The sequence below is a fragment of the Dermatophagoides pteronyssinus genome, unplaced genomic scaffold (assembly GCF_027571235.1).
Source record: "Dermatophagoides pteronyssinus isolate colony J.1.1.1.1 unplaced genomic scaffold, Derpt_VIB-CSIC_2022.12 sq0035, whole genome shotgun sequence".
Lineage (NCBI taxonomy): Eukaryota > Metazoa > Arthropoda > Arachnida > Sarcoptiformes > Pyroglyphidae > Dermatophagoides > Dermatophagoides pteronyssinus.
In genome coordinates, this window is record NW_027461559.1 from 610 (window position 1) to 21,352 (window position 20,743).

At 29.8% G+C, this 20,743-nt stretch overlaps 3 protein-coding genes and 2 long non-coding RNA genes across 5 annotated transcripts; 2 read left to right on the top strand and 3 right to left on the bottom strand.

Annotated features, from left to right (window-relative positions):
* The first annotated feature begins 1,103 nt into the window (after positions 1-1,103).
* Positions 1,104-3,234, top strand: LOC142645979 (uncharacterized). The gene is made up of 2 exons (XM_075823723.1): positions 1,104-1,561; positions 1,612-3,234. Exons 1-2 carry the CDS (start codon positions 1,268-1,270, stop codon positions 3,232-3,234), a joined length of 1,917 nt encoding a protein of 638 aa, XP_075679838.1. The 5' UTR covers positions 1,104-1,267.
* Positions 3,235-7,761: 4,527 nt separating this feature from the next.
* On the top strand, positions 7,762-8,392 carry LOC142645984 (uncharacterized). The gene is made up of 2 exons (XR_012846993.1): positions 7,762-7,832; positions 8,175-8,392. It is a non-coding gene; the product is annotated as an uncharacterized LOC142645984 (long non-coding RNA).
* Positions 8,304-10,105, bottom strand: LOC142645983 (uncharacterized). The gene is made up of 2 exons (XR_012846992.1): positions 9,755-10,105; positions 8,304-8,632 (listed from the first exon to the last, which is right to left on the bottom strand). It is a non-coding gene; the product is annotated as an uncharacterized LOC142645983 (long non-coding RNA).
* A 5,578-nt stretch (positions 10,106-15,683) lies between these two features.
* Positions 15,684-17,212, bottom strand: LOC113795700 (uncharacterized; the record flags this gene model as incomplete). Its single annotated transcript, XM_075823724.1, has 4 exons — positions 15,684-15,820; positions 15,883-15,972; positions 16,062-16,413; positions 16,485-17,212. Coding segments are annotated over 4 exons (1,230 nt in total), but the record flags the coding sequence as incomplete, so codon positions are not given.
* A 1,080-nt stretch (positions 17,213-18,292) lies between these two features.
* On the bottom strand, positions 18,293-20,246 carry LOC113795709 (gastric triacylglycerol lipase-like). Its single transcript, XM_027345916.2, has 2 exons — positions 18,533-20,246; positions 18,293-18,457 (listed from the first exon to the last, which is right to left on the bottom strand). The coding sequence occupies exons 1-2, from the start codon at positions 19,740-19,742 to the stop codon at positions 18,321-18,323; spliced, it is 1,347 nt and encodes a 448-aa protein (XP_027201717.2). The 5' UTR covers positions 19,743-20,246; the 3' UTR covers positions 18,293-18,320.
* Between the last annotated feature and the right edge of the window lie 497 nt (positions 20,247-20,743).

Here is a 20,743-nt window from a genome sequence, read left to right on the forward strand (position 1 = left end):
TTGATTTGATGAAATTTTCACGAAAAAACTATTGAGAAAAACTATTCTGGAGACCTTCAAAAGGAAATGCTTAAGAATAAATCATTTTATAAACATTGTCAATATTCAGAAATGAAGTTTTGATTAAAAAGATTTGCAGAGGCGAAGATCACATTATCTTTGGAATGAAAATTACTAAACAAGGTAAGAGGAATAACATTGAATGATTGTGATATTCACTTTGCTAATCAAATGTGTTTTATTATCATCTAAATAGCATCATGTCTATGACATATAAAACCGAAACCAATGGGTTCATCAACATCATCAATGCTGCCACATTTACCATCATCATTGCCAATCAACATTCAGCAACGATAACATCGCCATCATTGTGGTGGTCATCATTAATCATCGTCATCGTTGGATGTTACACAATCTGGCCATAAATCACAATCATCGATTGGTCAACAACAACAACCATTATCATTATCTGATTATCATCATTCACCAATCTTCAAACCGATTCATATTGATCATCATCTTAAAATTATCATGAATTTCAATGTGCGATTTAAAGTTTTAAAAATTAAAATGTAACATGATCTTCATGGTAAATTTAGAAATTCCATCGAACAAGAAATGGAATGTATACATGGAATTTCTATAGACAAATCGAATATCAAAGAATGTTAACGACATAAAACATTAAGAAAATTCGAAATATTCGAAGGTCATGAAGAAAAAACATTCAAAGTTTAAAATTTGTAAAAAAGAACCACATGTGTTAATACAATGGACATAACGCGAGAATACAAATCAAACACATGTGCTAGAATTGTAACCAAATCAAAACTTGGAATTCAAATTGATATTTTGTATATACAAAATGTAATAAAATTCTAAGGACCACACCAAAATCACCAGTGACAGTGGCCAACGGTCGGCTACTGCATTGCATTAAAAAACTTTTGTTTTGTTGAGATATAATTTGTTTACACAATCTTTTCAAGTTAACTTAAATCTTAATAAAATCATAAAAGTTTTTGTCCAACCCGTTTTTTGAAATTTTCTTGAGGTCTTTAGATTCATTTCTTTAAAATTCAACCGTTTTTCGATTTCATTATCGAATTGACACTTTGAGTGTTAAGGCTAAAATTGAAAAATTGAATTTTGAATTGAATCGAAATTGAATTTCAAATACTATTACTGCCAATCTTAACTTCTTGTTTTCATTATTAAATTTTTTATTATTATTCATTTTTGTGTTTATTTTTCTCAATATACAATGTCCAAAAAATCCATTTACGGGAAACTTCGATCTCGACTTGAAAGACTATTTGGATTTCTTGAGGCCGGAACTCTTGATGTTTATTTTGCTCCACCTTATATTGAATATATTCAAATGCTTGGCCCATTTATTGACGAACATGGTAAGGCCAACATCAATCTCAAAAAATTCCAGGCTGTGCAAGATAAAGCCGAAAATATATCGATGTCATCCGATTTATCGTTGAGTTTAAAAGAAGCTTTGCAATCAAGTGTCAACCGGGCCAGACAACTTATCCCAAAGTTATTTCAAGTAAGTGCTTAATGTTTTAATTATATTTCATTACTAATAACCCATCTTAGGTCCAATCCAGACGTAAGTATGATAAAAATAATCCAATATATATTTCAATGCAGGCGTTGCGAGCTAAAAAAATCAACAGCTTCGTTTGTTGTGATCGAACGTTCCGATCCTATGCGACACTGGATAGACATGTGAAGATAGATCATCCCGAAATCACAGTGAGTGACAGTGATTCGCCAAGTCATTCCAGTCTTTCTGAAATTCAAGGTACTTCACGCGATATTCCAATGGTGGATGTTGAGTCGTCAACAGAATCAGAAACTCAAAGTGCTTCGCGCGATTTTCCAATGGAGGATATTGAGGCGTCTGCCGAACCTGAAGTTCTCGACATTGAAGAACCTGGTTTTGATGAAGATTTTGATTATGATGTTATTTTTATTAATGAAGCAGAACCTGAAGAGGAACCTGAAGATATTGTTCCCATTAGCAGTGACCGCGTGGATTCTGAATTTTTGATGGATGTCAAGAAAACTTTGTCTGATGCTGATTACGCGTTATTCGAGGCTACCTGTCAGAGGATTCTTGGAGATCGAGTGTTGCACAATGCGACTGGAAAATCGATACATTATCTTTCTTCATTTTATTTAAATGCGTTTTGCAATAATCCAACTCTCAGCAATTATGCATTACGAATGGCAGATTCTTCTTACCTTCAAGAAAAATTTGCAATGACCAATCCTTTGCATATTCAACCGAAGCCCTTTCGTTTGGATAATAAAAAATCATATTATTATATTCCAATTAGGGAACTTCTGGTCAAATATATCCTGAATGATGATTTGGTCCGTATTATCAATCAAGAAACTACCACGAACGTAACTCCTTACGTTCGAAACAATGGGTTTAATGGTAAACTTCGATTGATGATCTATGGAGATGAATTTGGGATATGTAACCCACTTCGAGATTCTTCCAAAAAGTACAAGGTGTATGTACTGTATTTGGACATCGATAACCGACAATATACGTCCAAGAAAAAAGATATTCATCTTCTGATGATATGGTGTCCAGATGATTTGAAAAATTCAAATCAATCTCTTTTGGACATCATGAGTCCTTTGTCTGAGGACTTTCTTTGTTTATTTAGAGACGGTATTTCGTATGCATTGAATGATCGACAGATACATATACCGGTTTGTTTATCACATATTGTGGGCGATAATCTATCTGTCGCCGAATTACTAGGTCTTCGTCGGAGCTTTGGCTATGCCTTTGCCTGCCGGCATTGTGGCATACCACACACTCGATTATCATCGCTTGATGATACTTCCACTCATTTGGCGATTCATAATTCTTATGATTCTTATAAAAATGAGGTAAACTCTGTTCTTTCCATCAAGAATTTTGCTAGTCCTTATGGAATTACTTGTCGATCAGCTTTCGACAAATTAGGGATCAATGTTTTTCAGATTGCTCCAGCTGATATTTTTCATGATCTAGCTGAGGGCGTTATCTCTACGATCATTGCAAAAGTTTTTGAGATTCTTAAGGTCAAATTAGGGTCAGATACGGTTAGAAATAGGTTTAAATCTTTTAAAATTTGGGTAAATGGTAAGTTAGATATTAATTTTGAACCCAAAACAATAAAAATTCGAGGTAAGGGTTGGCAAAGATTGAGTTAGCTGTCCGCTTAGTGGAAATATTTCCTGAAATGATGGAAAATCCATCGGATTATGCTATTTACTTTCATCTTAGGAAAGTAATATTTTTTGTTTTTTCGCCATCCATGCCAAACATTTGCGAACTACGGTCATCAGTTAGGGAATTTATTCGTTTGTGCCATGAAAATGGACTGGCTACCCCTAAAGTCCATTTCATCAGTCATTATCCTGAATTGACTGAATTCTATGGACCGCTTTCGCGGTTTAGCACTGATAAGTATGAACGTGTTCATTCTTATCTGAAAAACTTGCTAAGCCTCTCCAAGAATTTTTTGAATGTGCCTTATTCGCTTTCTAAGCGAAATCAGATGGCACAACCGTTTTTGCACGTAGTTGATAAAATTTATGATGAGGGAATTTTGTCCTCATCGCACTACCCATTTCCGTTAGGTCGTAGCATTCTTCGCTCTTTATTGAGCAATGATTGTTATTTTATCGAAGCTCGTCAATTTGCAGCACGAGATTCCGAGGTTTTTGTTAGAGGTAAATTGTGGAAAGTTACTGATCGTAACATCGAATCTAATGTCCATAAGTTGGAATTAAATTTGGATTCAAATGAGATACCTTTAGCAGGTTTATCTCACTTGAATTCTTATTTATTCAAGTTTCAAGGATCCTATTTTGTCAACTACTCGATGATGAAATAGGTTCTTCCTTCAGCTTTGGAGTCTATCTCTATTTTCAGGTTCTTTGAATATTCATAAGTATATTGTAAGTTTATTTCTTCGGTTTCTTCGGGTTCTTTCTTCAGCTTTTGGGTACATCTCTATTTTCAGGTTCTTTGGTTATTCGTAAGTATATTTGTAAGTATATTTTAAAATTTTTTTGAAATTTTTATCATAAAAAATTAAAAAAAAACAAAAAAAAATTAAAAAACAAAAAAAGCATATTCTCTTAACTCTTTTTTCCTAACTTGGTCCAACCTTTGGCCAGGCTGTGTTGTTGAAGTCGTCTGGTCAATGCGTTGGGCCTTTGGATTCTACCTGATGAAACAACGAATTAATCAATGAAAGGTGATCCAAAGGTTCAATGTTTTCGGCCAGACTTGCTCATTTAATAGCCTGAATACAAGAATGAACGCATGATTTTTTAAAATTCTACTGGTGATTCTTAAATCGTTTCGGTAATTATTAATTTTCTTGATAAATCAAAGCTAATCATTTCCCATATTTCATTTCATATCAAGATAGATATTGACCGATGACTGGATGATAAAGAGGAATGAAAATCATCAACTTGGACGAATTAAGCCGATAATTTAACGATTTTAACACGTAATTTGTAAATGGATTTTTCTAATGTCCGTTCTGGTCTTAACATCGTTTCTGTTTGATATTTTTATTATTTTGTTTATTATCTTATGTAATTTCTTTTCCAATTTTAATGATTAAAATTTGTTTTATCAAGATTATTTCATTACTTTATTTTTAAAAATGAATAAATTTAAAAATGTATCCATTTGGATCGCAGCATTTGAAAAATGTAACAGACTATATGAAGGGTTTAAAAAATTGGCGGATTCGAATTCGAATTCGAAGGACCGTTGTTAATTTGAGTTCGAATGTTTACATTAAGAATGTTTATAAAAGTAAACGGTGCTCATTTTCGAGTGTAAATTTTGAAATAAGTTTTCTTAAAATCAAAAATAAAGAAATAAATCAAGAATTTTGACGTTTCAAAAACAGAATTAATATATTTCTGGATGTTCAACCAAACTTTTATAATCAAATGGTAATTCATAGCGACATTTGTCTTCATTTATTTTCGTTTGTGGCAATTGTAAGATTCAAAAATTTTGATCACATTCATGATTTCAAGTTAAGTAACAACGAAATTTATGTGAATTTCAGTTTAATTTTTTATTTCTAAAGATTTTATCTTATTAATTTCTTCAAACGAATTGTTTGGATTGATTGTTCACTAATGATGTTGGCGCAATCTTTTTTAACTCAATTCAAAATACTGGCCAAATAATAGATGATAATTTGTAAAATTTTTTTCGATTTTGGGAGAGTTCATCAAAACAAAGATTATTTTGAAAAATTAATGTCAAATACTTGCATCACCATATGAATATTGATGATCGATGACAAAGTTGAACTGACCAAACCATTTGTAATTAAGTATCCTTTTATTTTGGGAATTATTGAAAATTCAGACTTTATTTTTAAAATAGATTTGCGAACTGAACCAAATTCGGAGTATGATTCGTTTCCTTTTCATATTTCAAACTATTTCCATAAGTTGGCACTCGTCTATGATCTTGGATATGATCACCTTCAATTGAAACTAAAAGATATTCAATCATTAGACAAGAATTTCAGAATTGGATAAGTCCGCTTTTTATTGAAAGAAATTTGTAAAAAATAATCGTTTTCACAATTTTGCTAGGTTGGCAAACATTTGGATTTTCAAATTTGATGGCAAACGGCATGAAGAGAATTAAGAAAACTTGACTTCAAGTTATCGATTGAAAATATTTAACAAGTTATCATAATGGCCGAATCAATCAATCTTCATAAATGCAATTTTTTGATATCCTCATTGCTTTCAGTGCATATGTACGTATGATATTTCTTTGAAAGTTTCAATCTGACATTTTATAATTGAGTTCCAGAAACTTGATGTTAATTTCATACCATTCTTAACTCATTTGGTTTGAAATCAATAATGTTTGCAATCCGATCAAGGATTTTCATGATTTTGATGATCGATGGATCATTCCCAATCAATGACAATTGGATAAACGGTAAATTCTTAATATTTTCAACAGCATCGATTCTAATTCTTTTTTTTGCATTTTTATATCTCGACTTGATGATAACTCAACATTGACGATCATCGATGGATCATTCCCAATCAATGACAATTGGATAAACGGTAAATTACTTCTTAATATTCTTGATAACATTGATTCTAATTCTTGTTTGCATTTTCATATTCCGACCTGGTGATAACTAAACATTGACGATCATCGATGGATCATTACCAATCAATGACAATTGAATAAACGGTAAATTACTTCTTAATATTCTTGATAACATTGATTCTGATTGTTGTTTGCATTTTCATATTCCGACCTGATGATAACTCAACATTGACGATCATCGATGGATCATTACCAATCAATGACAATTGAATAAACGGTAAATTACTTCTTAATATTCTTGATAACATTGATTCTGATTGTTGTTTGCATTTTCATATTCCGACCTGATGATAACTCAACATTGACGATCATCGATGGATCATTACCAATCAATGACAATTGAATAAACGGTAAATTACTTCTTAATATTTTCAACAACATTGATTCTGATTCTTTTTTGCATTTTCATATTCCGATCTGGTGATAACTCGACATTGCCGATCATCGATGGATCATTACCAATTAAACGATAAATGAATTCCAAATATTTTCAACAACATTGAATCTAATTCTTGTTTGAAATTTCATATTCCGACCTGATGATAACTAAACATTGACGATCATCGATGGATCATTACCAATCAATGACAATTGAATAAACGGTAAATTACTTCTTAATATTCTTGATAACATTGATTCTGATTGTTGTTTGCATTTTCATATTCCGACCTGATGATAACTCAACATTGACGATCATCGATGGATCATTACCAATCAATGACAATTGAATAAACGGTAAATTACTTCTTAATATTTTCAACAACATTGATTCTGATTCTTTTTTGCATTTTCATATTCCGATCTGGTGATAACTCGACATTGCCGATCATCGATGGATCATTACCAATTAAACGATAAATGAATTCCAAATATTTTCAACAACATTGAATCTAATTCTTGTTTGCATTTTCATATTCCGACCTGATGATAACTCAACATTGACGATCATCGATGGATCATTACCAATCAATGACAATTGAATAAACGGTAAATTACTTCTTAATATTTTCAACAACATTGATTCTGATTCTTTTTTGCATTTTCATATTCCGATCTGGTGATAACTCGACATTGCCGATCATCGATGGATCATTACCAATTAAACGATAAATGAATTCCAAATATTTTCAACAACATTGAATCTAATTCTTGTTTGAAATTTCATATTCCGACCTGATGATAACTAAACATTGACGATCATCGATGGATCATTACCAATCAATGACAATTGAATAAACGGTAAATTACTTCTTAATATTTTCGACGACATTGATTCTGATTGTTGTTTGCATTTTCATATTCCGACCTGATGATAACTCAACATTGACGATCATCGATGGATCATTCCCAATCAATGACAATTGGATAAACGGTAAATTCTTAATATTTTCAACAGCATCGATTCTAATTCTTGTTTGCATTTTCATATTCCGATCTGGTGATAACTCAACATTGACGATCATCGATGGATCATTCCCAATCAATGACAATTGGATAAACGGTAAATTCTTAATATTTTCAACAGCATCGATTCTAATTCTTGTTTGCATTTTCATATTCCGATCTGGTGATAACTAAACATTGACGATCATCGATGGATCATTACCAATCAATGACAATTGAATAAACGGTAAATTACTTCTTAATATTTTCGACGACATTGATTCTAATTCTTTTTTGCATTTTCATATTCCGATCTGGTGATAACTCGACATTGCCGATCATCGATGGATCATTACCAATTAAACGATAAATGAATTCCAAATATTTTCAACAACATTGAATCTAATTCTTGTTTGAAATTTCATATTCCGACCTGATGATAACTAAACATTGACGATCATCGATGAATCATCCCGAACAAATGACAATTAATCAAGTTTCAATCAACAAAAATTCGCATTTATTCTCTTTGTTAACAATATTATCGTACATTCATCAAAATTGTCAAATCATCCAATTATCATGAAAGTGAACATTGGTAATCGAGTGAAGATAATCAAAATGGATGTAAATTAGTCAATTGGCATCAATGACCGTGAATTCTCTGGCTCTCTTCCATCACATGGCGCATAATTGGATCGTTTTATCAATTTGGGACTTGTGATTTTAATCTTTAATTTATATTTTTAATTTATTTTATTCAAATTATAAAATTTAAATAAAATTTAAGTGAAATTCAAAAAACAATCGAGGATCTGGATCAATTCAAAAAAATATCGAAACTATCGATATATTCGCTCTCACGCTGGTCACGTGGATTTTGATGCAGATTACTTTCTATTTTCTATGCTTCCAAAATCTTACTTTCGCTGTACAAATTTTGTCCGTGTTTTGTCCGTGTTTTTCGTAACTATTTTCTATGCTTCTTCTTCACCCTTCATTTTTCTCAGTGTAGATATTTTTCCAAGTTTAAAATCCTAAGTTTGGCTAATAAAAAGTAAAGTAAACCAGGGGAAAAAATGAAAGAAAATGAAAAAGTTAATGAAGAATGATGAGCTGCAAAACAACAACAGCAACAAAAAATAATGATTTCATCAAACTCACATTACAAACAACCAACCAAGACAACCAACCAAAACAAACGATAATTGACATAAAGGCTAATAATCAAGATATAATAGATCTTTGGTATCTTTGAATTTGATCATTCAATCGATCGATCGATCGATGACATTGATTTTTTGCATTTCAAAAAATTTGCATATCCATAAACAAACAAACAAATGATCAAATGAAAAAAAGGATAAAAATCATTGAAAGACATCATTGAATATAACAAAAGAAGGGGGAAAAAAAATTTGATCGATGCAAATCAAACAAACCAAATGGACATTGAATAGTGAAGAGATACTGTAAATGTTTGACAAACATTTTTTTTTCAGGCAAAAAAAAGGGTTAAGGTCTGATCAAATATCAAAGATAAATAAAATCGATAAATCAAGAAATATATGATAATGGTGGTGATGGCCAAAAGTCAAAAATAACCTGAGTTTTGTTCATCTTTGATCGATGGAAAAACATTTGCATTTTTCCATCTCCCTTACTTTATTGTTATCTACAAGATCATCATGACAATAACATAACAATCGATGATAATCAAATCAAAATTGACAAATCAACAACAACAACAACAAAAACTTATTTGATTTGTCTCATAGACACACACAACACACACACACATAAAACAACGATTAAATCATCATCATTTGGATCATCAAATTTCCAAGTGCAACATTGAGATTACACATGATATATGTCTACATATACAATACAGAAAATAAGCACACAAACATAGAAGTGAAAGAGTTGAAAAAACAGGTGAAAAAAACATTAAAAAATACTTTTCAAATGGATTTTATCATCATCATTTTTTTTCCACATAGGTGTGGTATAGAGTCAACTTTTTCAAGTTTTTCGAAATGAACAAAAATTCGTTTTTCAATAGAAAAAAGTTTTCGATCTTATCGTTTTGATATGGAGATAGAGAGAGAGAATTGATAATCTAATTTTTTTTCTTCAAATTACAAAAATTCTTTCGTTTTGTTTTACCTGAATTTTGAAATTAACGAAAAAATATCAATTTAAATAACGAAGTTGAATTCAGTTGATCAATGTTGTTTGGTTGGCTGTCATGTGATGATGATTTAGTTGTTTGAAGAAAAATATCAACACAAAAACACGAATAACACTGTGTGATGTCTGCACGTTTTTTTTTCTGATGATTGAATTCAAATCACCAAATCATCATCATCATCATCAAATAATCTAGGTCAGTGATTCTCAACCAGTGTGCCGCGGCACTTTAGTGTGCCGCGAAATTCTGAAAATGCAACTGTTATATATTCAAAAATTCTAAAATTGTGCCGCGACAACAAAAAGGTTGAGAATCACTGATCTAGGTTGATGATAATAAAAATGACATTTTCATTTTCGAAAATAACATCTGAAAACAAAAATTTTTTTCGCTGGAATTTGTTGCCTCGTTGATGAAGATAGGTTAATCAGTTGTCAGTAATATTCAGCATCGAGGATTTAGCAGATTTCTTTTCCACACACACACACACACATATCATTTCATTATCATTATCAAAAGGAAAATTGATAAAAAATAATCAACGAAAAAACACATTTAACATGTTGATTATGTGTGGTGTAATGATGAAAAAAAAACGGAAATCAAAACCAAACCAATAATTTTATTCGCAATAATTTGTTGAACAAAAAAATGGAAACAAACACTTGAAACCAACAGCTGGTTTTATTTTTTATTTGAAAAACATTTTTTTCGTGAAAAAATTAGATACAAATCAGGAATGAAATCATGAAACTTTTGCACATGTTGCAAGGTTGATAAAAAAAAACTAGAAACAAACAAACACCGAAAAATGAATGAAAAAAACCAGCCTAGATTTTCCTTTTTTTTTGATGAAAAAAATTAGCACAGGATCAACAACAACAAGAAAATTAGATGATGAAACAACAACGTTTTTGTTGTTACTGTTGTTTTGTTGAAAATTTCGAAAAAAAAACTAAAAAACATAGCGCAAAAATGATTTGATCCAAACAAAGATCAAATAACGAATGAACGAAGTTTTCTCGTTCGTTCGTTCGTTCGTTCGTTCGTTCAGGGCAAGTTAGCAGAAGAAAAAAATTGCAGCCATCCAGCTTGTGTGTTTCGTGTGTGTTTGTATCCAGTTTCTCCACTGCAGTCACATAATACCATACCACCACCGCTGCCGATTGGACAGGATTTTTCGAACGAAGAAACAAAGGCAGAGGCAAAGTTTTACAGTCTAACTGACTGACTGTTATCGTGAAACTTTCGTAGTTTTTTTCAATGACCAGAAACGGAAAAAGAAAAGAAAATTCATCAGGAAAATAAGATGGGAGGAGCTATTTTTTGGATGATCCAATAACAAATACAGGCAAAAAGTTTGGCGCAAAAAATTTTAAATTTTAAAATTTAAAATTTTAATACCGTATTTGGGATACAATGGATTTTTCCAATGCAAAAAAAAACATTTTATTCGCAAAAAAAACAAGCGCATGTACAATATCCTCATATATCGAGCGCGAATATCCTCATATTATTCCAGCAAACGAACCGCGCAAGTTTGAATCTTTCTTTTTTTTCTATTTTAGACAAAACAAAAAAGCTTTTCGTTCTTGATGGTAAATAGAGAACAAGCTTGGCATCATTGAATTATTGCAGAGAGAGAGAGAGAATGAATAGACAATGAACTATTAAATCAAAAAAAGTTGGATGTTTGAAAAGAGAGATGCTAAAAATTACATTACGGTATTGTACTTTGAATGTATTGAATTCAGCAGTCTATTAATGTATACTCAACTAAAACATTCTTTTCCTTTTGAATAGCTCTTGAAATCTATTTGAGATTTTTTCTTGTTTTTTTGTTTACTCTATCAAATTATCATTGATCAAAAAAAAACGAATGGAAATTTGATCAAATCAATGATATTGGGGTGAAATTTTGGGGTGAAAATGCATCACATCTTTTCTAATCAATGTTTGATCTGTTTCAAGTTAATAATATATATGTGTGTGTTTATGAATGACTTTTGACTTCATTTGTAAGTGTGTTTGTGTGTGAAAAAAAGTCATTGATTCTTGTAAATACATTAAGCCTGCTGTCCTCATTGTTACTAAATCTAAATGAAAAAACAAAAAGTTAATCAAAATTGACAACCACGAAAACCAGAAGAAGAAGAATTATTATTATCAGAATAACAGAATCATCATGAAATGGAATGAATTTTTTTTTCTTTTGGACATTCGAAACACACATTTTCGGAATAAAGAATTCTTGTTTTTTCAGGATTCTTTTCTTGCAGATATTCATAGAGGAAGAAAAAAAAGATCATCACGTTCGTTTATGGTAAAAGAAAAAAAAACCTAAACATGAACGTTTTGACACGTCTAATATATTCGACATGTACAATGGCAATTCTTCTTATTCTTCTGTTGCATCAGCAACAACTAATGATTTCTTATTATTAAGATGAATGAAAAAACTAAAAGAAACAAAGATTAACCAGATCAGTGATCATCATTATCATCCATATACGATTCCAAAAGCGAAAAAAGAATGGTTTTTTTGCTATTGGATTTTTCGATGGCGTTGAAATTCGCCAAACAAGACAAAAAAAACAAGTGACAGCGAATAATAAATAATGTTAACCTCCAGCTGCCATATGTTTTTTATGTTTTGGTTTAAATGGGGGGGGTAGATTCATTTGGAATATAATTTGAACAAAAAAAAAAACAAACTAAGCTAAAATAAATGAAAATGAAATTGGATATGAATGAAACATTTTTTTTTCTTTTCTGAAAATGTTGTCGACAATGTAGTCGGTGACAAACAAACATCAAACATCAAACAGTTATAAGACAGAAATAGACACATACACATATGGAGACCATTATGGAAAATATGATGATGATGATCAATAGATATATTTAACAGATGTCCAGTATACAGATATTGAGAGATATTTTCATTTGGTCACAAGTTGGCCACGTGTATTTCTGTTTTCTTTGGTTTTTTTCTTTGAATAAGACTAGGCAATGGTTATTATGGGTTGCCTCTTTATGATTTACTTGGACCTTGGTTTTCTTGATGATGACCTAGCCCGCCCGCACACAATGCCGAACCAAACGAGAAAAAAAACTTTTAAACTTTTTGAGAGGAAAAAAAAGGTAAAGTTCAGTAAAGTCTGAACCTCTTAAATATGCATAGTTGTTGTTGTTGTTGGAACCTATCACAATATTCAAGATTCATTTAAATATTCATTCATGATTAGAGAGAGAGAGAGAGAGAGAGAGAGAGAGAGAGAGAGAGAGAGAGAGAGAGAGAGAGAGAGAGAGAGAGAGAGAGAGAGAGAGGCACCGAAAACCATCAACAACGAAAAAAACTTATGTCAGTTACAGAAATACACAATCCTGTGTGTGATCGAAAAAAAATTGGATTGAAAAAAACTGGCTGGGAAAAAAGATGCAGAAATTGTTGATCAAGATTGTTTGTTGTTGTTGAACACCTGGCGCGTGTCCACCACCACCATCTTTTTTTATTGCAACGCAAGTTTGACCCTCGATGATAATAATCAAATTTTTTTGATTGATTGATTGATCAAAAACAGAACAGAACTGAGCTGAATGAACTGAATGAATGAATGTTTATGGTTGTTTTGCAAAAGATAAAAAACAAAAACATGGATCATCATCATCGAAATGAAAATTGATTGATTTTAGTTGATTAATCTATCGAGATAGGGGAATCGTTTTATTCATTTTAAAAAACAAAAATGAAAAATTGATTTTCAAAAACAACAAACAATTCAATCGGGTGATTGAAAATTGGGCGATAATTTTTTGTTTTGTTCCGAAAAAAAAATTTGGAAGCCTGTTCCTGGAACACTACACAATACAGGGCAAAACGACATTCATTCATTCATTGATTGTTTGGTATTGATGATGTGCAGCAAGCAAGTTAATTCAAGTGTAAAATTTGCCAGTTAATTCTTTCTTTCTGCTGCTGCTGATGTTATATGTTCGATTCATTCATTTAGTCAATTTGTTTGGTTGGTTGAACATTCTTTTCTTTTTCTCGGGGATTCTCTATGATGCTGGTTTGGTTATAGTAGTAATCATGACATCATTGAGATCTGCTGTTGTTGTTGTTTTTTCCCAACATGATTTTCTGGAAAACCAGGATTCTGGAACCAGGGATTCACACGAAGATTTCTTTTTTTCTCATTATCATTTGATTCTCACAACCAAAACAAGCAAAACTGCCACACACATCACACTAAAACCGAAAACCAAAACACAGATTTTACATTTGCAAGGAAAAGTTTTTCTCCACACACACATCGCACATGGTGATTATTTTTTCTGATTGTATTTTTTCAGTTTGTTTCCAGGAATCTGAACACACACACAAACACAACTCCTGCAGTATAGTCAAACTGAATAACATCCATTTATTCATTACATTCATTAATCAGTGCCAAATAACAAACAAACCAAACAAATCGGCTGGGTATTTTATTTATTAAATCACTAAGGAGAAAAGCGAAACACTAAGAGAAACACTAAAGTTAATGAAAAGCAAAAGCAAAAGAAAATCTTTAATAACATTGAAGAAAATCCAATGGATTTTCAATTGGTTTTTTTTTCGCATAGCAAAGCAAAGCAAAGCAGCAGCTTGTCAAAAGATTCTTTTAATATTCTCTTATTTTTCGGATGGAAGAAAAATCGATCGATTTGATCGCGATATGACCTTTGACCAAACTTTGAGAAAACTCATTTGATTTCTTCTTCTTCTTCGAGCATTTCACACACACACACACACACACTCGTAAATTCAAAGTCGGTGATTTATGTTTTACCGATTTATTACAAACCAACATCACTTATAACACCAAAAGAAAGTAGAGAAAAGTAAATCATTAATAATTTATATAACAAGATTTGTAATAAGATTTCAATTTCAATTCCAAAATAGGATTTCTTTTCAAATGATAACGATGATGATTGGATCAAATCTCTTATTCTTGGACGACGGAAAAACAAAATCCATTTTTCATCTGGATTTTCAAAGTAAAACATCAAACATTTTTTTCAAAAGAAAAAAATGTTTGTTTTAATTTTAATTTTGTTTTTGTTTTTTGTTGCCTGTTAGACAATGACGGAACTAAAAGAAATTTTGACATTTCAAAAACGAATCAATCTTCGAAAATTGGTCAGATATTTTTGAGAAATAATTTAAGAAAAACAAAAGGAAATGATAAATGCTTTTTTTTGGTTTGTTTCAATTTTGGATCGATCCTCCACACAAACAAATGATTACCACCGTTTACTGAAACAATAATAAACCCCAAGAGAATCTCAACTGGCCATAATAATAATTTTCATTAACAATGGGAAAAAATGAATGAATTTTTCACTGAAATAAAATTGAATTTTTTTTTAAAATTTCCAATCAGGATGATGATGTGAACAGTGAACAAAAAAACATTTCCGTAAATGATTTTGATTCAGAGAAAAGAAAAAAAAGATAACTTTCTTTTGAAATTGATTTTTAGTGTTTACAGTGTTTTTTACGGCATGCAATCAAACAAAAACAAACAAACAAACAAACAAGATTGATCGATTATCGAAATTTTGATTGATCAATTTCACACACCCACAACAAGACAACAGACAAACAAACAAACAAACCAAACCAAACACAATTCAATTTCACAATTTTACGGAAATTGTTTGTTTGTTTGTTCGATTGGAGAAATTATTTTGAAAAATGATTATCAAACGTGGAAAAGTGAAAAACCAATCAACCGAAATCAAATCAAATCAATATTTCTGATTGAAAAAAAGTAACAATGTTGTGTGTTTGTCAATGTTTTTTTTATTTTTATCATTTTTTGTTTCATTGAAATTAAATTTGTAATTTTTTTTTTTGATTTAATCAAAAAGGAAAAGTGTTGGAAAATTTATCCAGGTTTTCAAATTCATCGGCATCCCAATTATCAAATTTAATTGTTTCGTAGATTTTGTCCAACCAAAACGAATAATGTTGTTGTATTTGCAATGACCTGTTTTTGGTTATAATTTAAAATAATTAATGGAAAAATTACAAACACAAAAACAAACTTACCATTCCAATTGCTTTATAATCAATTATTTTTTGATTATTCAATGTAAATCCTATTGTATTACTATTGATTAATTCTAATGTTGACATTACCTGATTGGCGTGGGTGAATGCATAAATACAAAGCAAAAGGAATTATTATTGCTTTTTCTTTGTGAATTTAAAAACAAATTTGTAATTACCTTGAATTTTAATCGCAAATTTTGTCGTCCACCAGAATTATTCTGCCGCATTGCAAGTATTGAATAATAACGTTTATTTAAACGAAATATTTGAAAACAAAGATTAGCCGATGTTATTGTTAATAATAATATAATTGTAACCGGTTGTATAAATATAACGGTAAAAAATATTTTCATCGATAATAATACATTAGTAAATGTTATTATATAAAGTGATAGACAACTTAATACAATATAAACAGTTATTGTAATCGATAAATATGAACACCAAAATTCATTTAACATACGAATTTCATCAAATAAATCCGATTGATCGGATAAATGTGAACGTAATCGATGTGTTAAAAATCTTCTGTAATGATTTATTTATTATTAATCTTTTTTTTCGGAAATACAGTTAATAAAAGGCTTAAAAAAACTTACTTAAGATTTTTGATTTGTAATTCATTTTTAAATGATTTTGCCTGAAGTATACGACAAACAATACAAAAATATGTTAATAAATTACTTGTCCACATAAAACCATAATATGACCATATTGCACAGAAACAAGGATAAAATAAACAATAAATACTGTATAATGTATATGAATGACCAAAAAGATAAAAATGATTATCCATTGGATTGACCGAAAAAAATACTAAATTTCCTGTTAAGCCAACCAATATTGATGTACCACAAACAATATGACAATGTCCATGAAAACGTTGTTTAATAAATAAAATTAATCTGTATAATTCTTTTTGATCAAGATTGAATATTGTTTTGGGTGATAATTTACGTTCGCTAAGTGAAATAATATTTTGTTCATCATTTAAATGTGGATTATAAATCTGATGACAATATGAAATAATATATTGATAAAAACGATAACGTTTATAATTACCAAAGATAATAAAATGACAAAGAAAATCTTTGATTGCAAAATGGAATGCAACCAATTCAGGATAGATACGAACAATTTTAAGTAAATTAAATATTGATCCTAATATGGTGGCTGTTATTGAACAATCATCAAGAAATAAAACAATAAAACCACGTATAAACCAGAATATGAATATAAATGTTTGTAATAAGAATTGTACATTTTGAAATCGTCGATAATGTTGTTGTTGTTGTTGAATATTATTATTATTGGTATCATTACCATCACCATCATCATCATTATCATCATTGTATTTTAATTTTTTCAATTCAGATTTTTTCATTTTATCAATATAACCAATATTATTATTATTATCTTTTAATAACATTTCAATCAATGGATAATTTATAATACGTAATATACGATCTAAATGCATTTTGAATTAAAAATTATTTATGGTTGCTGTTGTTATTGAAAAAAATTACAATGATTTTTTTTACAATTAGTGATTTTTACACAAAGAAATAAAGAATTCAAATGACAAGAAATTGTCAGGTGGTTTTCATTAAAGAATCAGATATTTTTTCCGAATGTAGAATTGCAACATATCAAAAAAAAAAAAATTGATTGAAAACGGGTTTTATTATTTTTTCGTTACCAACAGAATTTTGGTTAAAAAAAGATTTTAATTAATGATGAAATGGAGAAAGAAGCGAAGAAGAACAAATCGATTCGGGAATAGAAAAGAAACAAACTTTATTCCATCATCATCATCATCATCTTTGAAAAACTATTAAAAATCAAAAATCGATATTAATCATTTATATGGATGGATGGATGGATGGAAATAACAATTAAGAAAAAATGAAAGAAAGAGTCTAATGAATAATTGTCAAGAATGTAGAAATGTGAAGAAGAAAAAAATCGAAAATGTACAATAATTTAGTGTCTGAGAAACACAATTGAATGTAGTTTCACAATTGAATGTAGTTTCAATTTACAAAATTGGATTTCAATTACATCGAAAAAAATGGTGGCAAAAGAACATTCCGATTTCGGGGAAAAAAGACCAGAAAATTTTTTTTTTCGTTTGTCACCATTAACTAATTCTTTGCCATAATTAAAAATCGATACTATTGATATTTGATCATGTGATGATGAATGAAGAATTACAAAAAACCCGCAATGAAAACTCAATGTCAAAAATGAAAATCACAAGTCACGAATGTGAAGAAATTTGAACAAAGAAAAAAACAAATCGAAATTGAACAATAATTCTGTTTTTTGGAAACAAAAAACGAAGGTTACGCTAAACTCAAAAAACAAAAAACTTCAAAAATTTTTGAATAAAAATGAATTTGATTTATTAAGCGAAAAATTATTATCGATTTTTTCTAATCAAATTTTCTATAATGAAAACCAAGATTACAAAGTATTTCGATAATCGGTTGAACAACTGTTCTGTTTACTGTACGACCATTTTTAAAATCCAAATGTGCATAATCCGTATAAAATGTTTGAAATAATTTTACTGTGTTCAAAAATGGGAGAAAATTAATTAAAATTTCAGATTAAAAATGAAAGTAATGAATGAAAGAATCCATACCTGAAAGATCTTGTCGTAACTGTTCAACATCGTTAGTATCGGAAATAAAATCCGATGATCCATACCATAATATCATATATGGATTAGTAATTTTACTAATATTATATAATGGTGGTTGAATTTGTCCATAAACATTTAGATTTTCTTTTGGGCCATAATCAAAACGATAAAGATGATTATTTGATTTAAATCTTTGTTCAATATGTGTTAACATTTGTAATGAAATTGTTTGTGGAAAATATGCCAACATACGATATTGATTTTCCGGTATAAATTCCTGTTCATTATAACCGCTCAATAAAATTAAACTGAAAAAATAAATTATACGTAAAAATTGATTTTTTTCCAATTGATTAGCTAAATATGGTAAAATTGGTACAACATTAGTCGTTGATTGTGGTATTTGTCGAACTAATTGTCCTAAAGATCCTAAAAAAATTAATATTAATGAACGTGTTGATTGTATATAGATAGTTGGTGCAAGTAAAAATAATGGCCGAATTAATTGATTATATTTTTCTTCAACGATCATTAATTGAAATAGATTTGTACAACCATATGAATAGCAAAGTGCACCGATTGTTTCATATTGATATTGTTTTTGTTGTCGTTGTTGTTGTTGTTTTCGTAATACATAATCAATATTAGCCATAGCATCAATTGAATAATGATCAAATGTAATATTCCAATATTGTGGATCATCAATAGTTAAATGTAAATTTGATGCTTCATAAATATTATCACGTACATTTGTTAGCCAAACATCATATCCACATGCTGATAGCATAAATGCAATACTATGTGCATATTGATTCGGTTTTTTATTCGAATCCAAAATCGATTGACAATCAATTTTCATTGGATTTTTTAACTGTTTATCATCAAATTCATAATAAATACCAGTATTTCGATCCAGCCAACCAATTGTAATTGTAATAAATGTATATGCTGATTCAGTTAAACCATTAAAAAATAAAATTGGATAACCAGTTATATTGGATAATGTAAATGGATTTACTATACGATATAATTGTATACGATAGCCATCATTGGTTAAAACTGTATGTGTTTCAGCATCAAAACCATTTAAACGTATTGTTTGTGTCATATTTGCCGATATTGTCCATGGATAATGATCATAATTTAATAATTCAAACGAAGATTTGAAATGGAAAATGAATACAAGAATCACAATAATCAAAAAATTCATTATGAATCAACGGTGGTGATGGTTATCAGTATTATTAGCCAAAACTATTTTTGTTTTTTCCCTGTTTAAATAACATTTTTTTCCAAAGTAAAAACTAAAAACAAAACAAACAGAAATCACCCGTATCGATTACTAATTAACAATGATAAAGGTATGCAGCCTATTTTTTTCATTGATCTTTTCAATTGTAAAACAATTGAAATGACCACCACATCTGACCATCATGATTTTTTGATTGGTTTCTTTTTTTCCCTTATGCTGGTTACATAAAATATTTTTGAAATGTACAGAAAATTTTTAGAGAAGAAAAAAGCATTGAATAAAAAAATAATGTTAATGACATTCAATATTCAATCAACTGATAATATGGAAAAAAGTCAATGTTGAAAGATATGGATGGCAAAAAAAAAATTAAGTTCATCCGGAGGATATATCAACCAACCAACCAACCAACAAAACGATGATCAGATGATCAGTATCATCATATTATTTAATGGAGAGAGAGAGAGAGAGAGAGAGAGAGAGAGAGAAAAAAATACAGTTGGAAACAAAAATTGTACAAAATTCAATGTAATTGACCTTTTTTTCAATGTAAATTTTTCTGTAGATTGGTTGTTTGGAAACCAACCAACAAACAAACAACAAGCAAACAACCAAAAAAATCAACCAGAAATCATCATCAATAATAATCAAAATCAAAATGGAGATTTTGGATTTTGGATTTTTTGGACTTTTTTCAAAATGACATATATAAATTTTCTTTTCCTTTTCCAAATGTTTGTTGTCATATAGGAAAAAAATAACGAAGAAACATTGCACCCGGTCCGTCTTACCGGATCATCATCATTATGGTTATCATTATTGAATTTTTTTTTCGGGCAATCAATCTGGTCAAAATATCATTATCATTATCTTCAAATATGGTATGGTATGGTGGTATAAAGTTTTTTTTCAAGGTTGCTTTCTTTCAACTGTATCGAAAAAAAAATCTTTTTTTAGCA

Bases quoted from the DNA above. Each gene is read 5' to 3' on its own strand.
- LOC142645979 (XM_075823723.1), top strand. From the start codon at position 1,268: ATGTCCAAAAAATCCATTTACGGGAAACTTCGATCTCGACTTGAAAGA. The intron at 1,562-1,611 runs GTAAGTGCTTAA...AACCCATCTTAG, and splicing joins TTATCCCAAAGTTATTTCAA to GTCCAATCCAGACGTAAGTA.
- LOC113795709 (XM_027345916.2), bottom strand. From the start codon at position 19,742: ATGAATTTTTTGATTATTGTGATTCTTGTATTCATTTTCCATTTCAAA. The intron at 18,458-18,532 runs GTATGGATTCTT...TTTTGAACACAG, and splicing joins GTTACGACAAGATCTTTCAG to TAAAATTATTTCAAACATTT.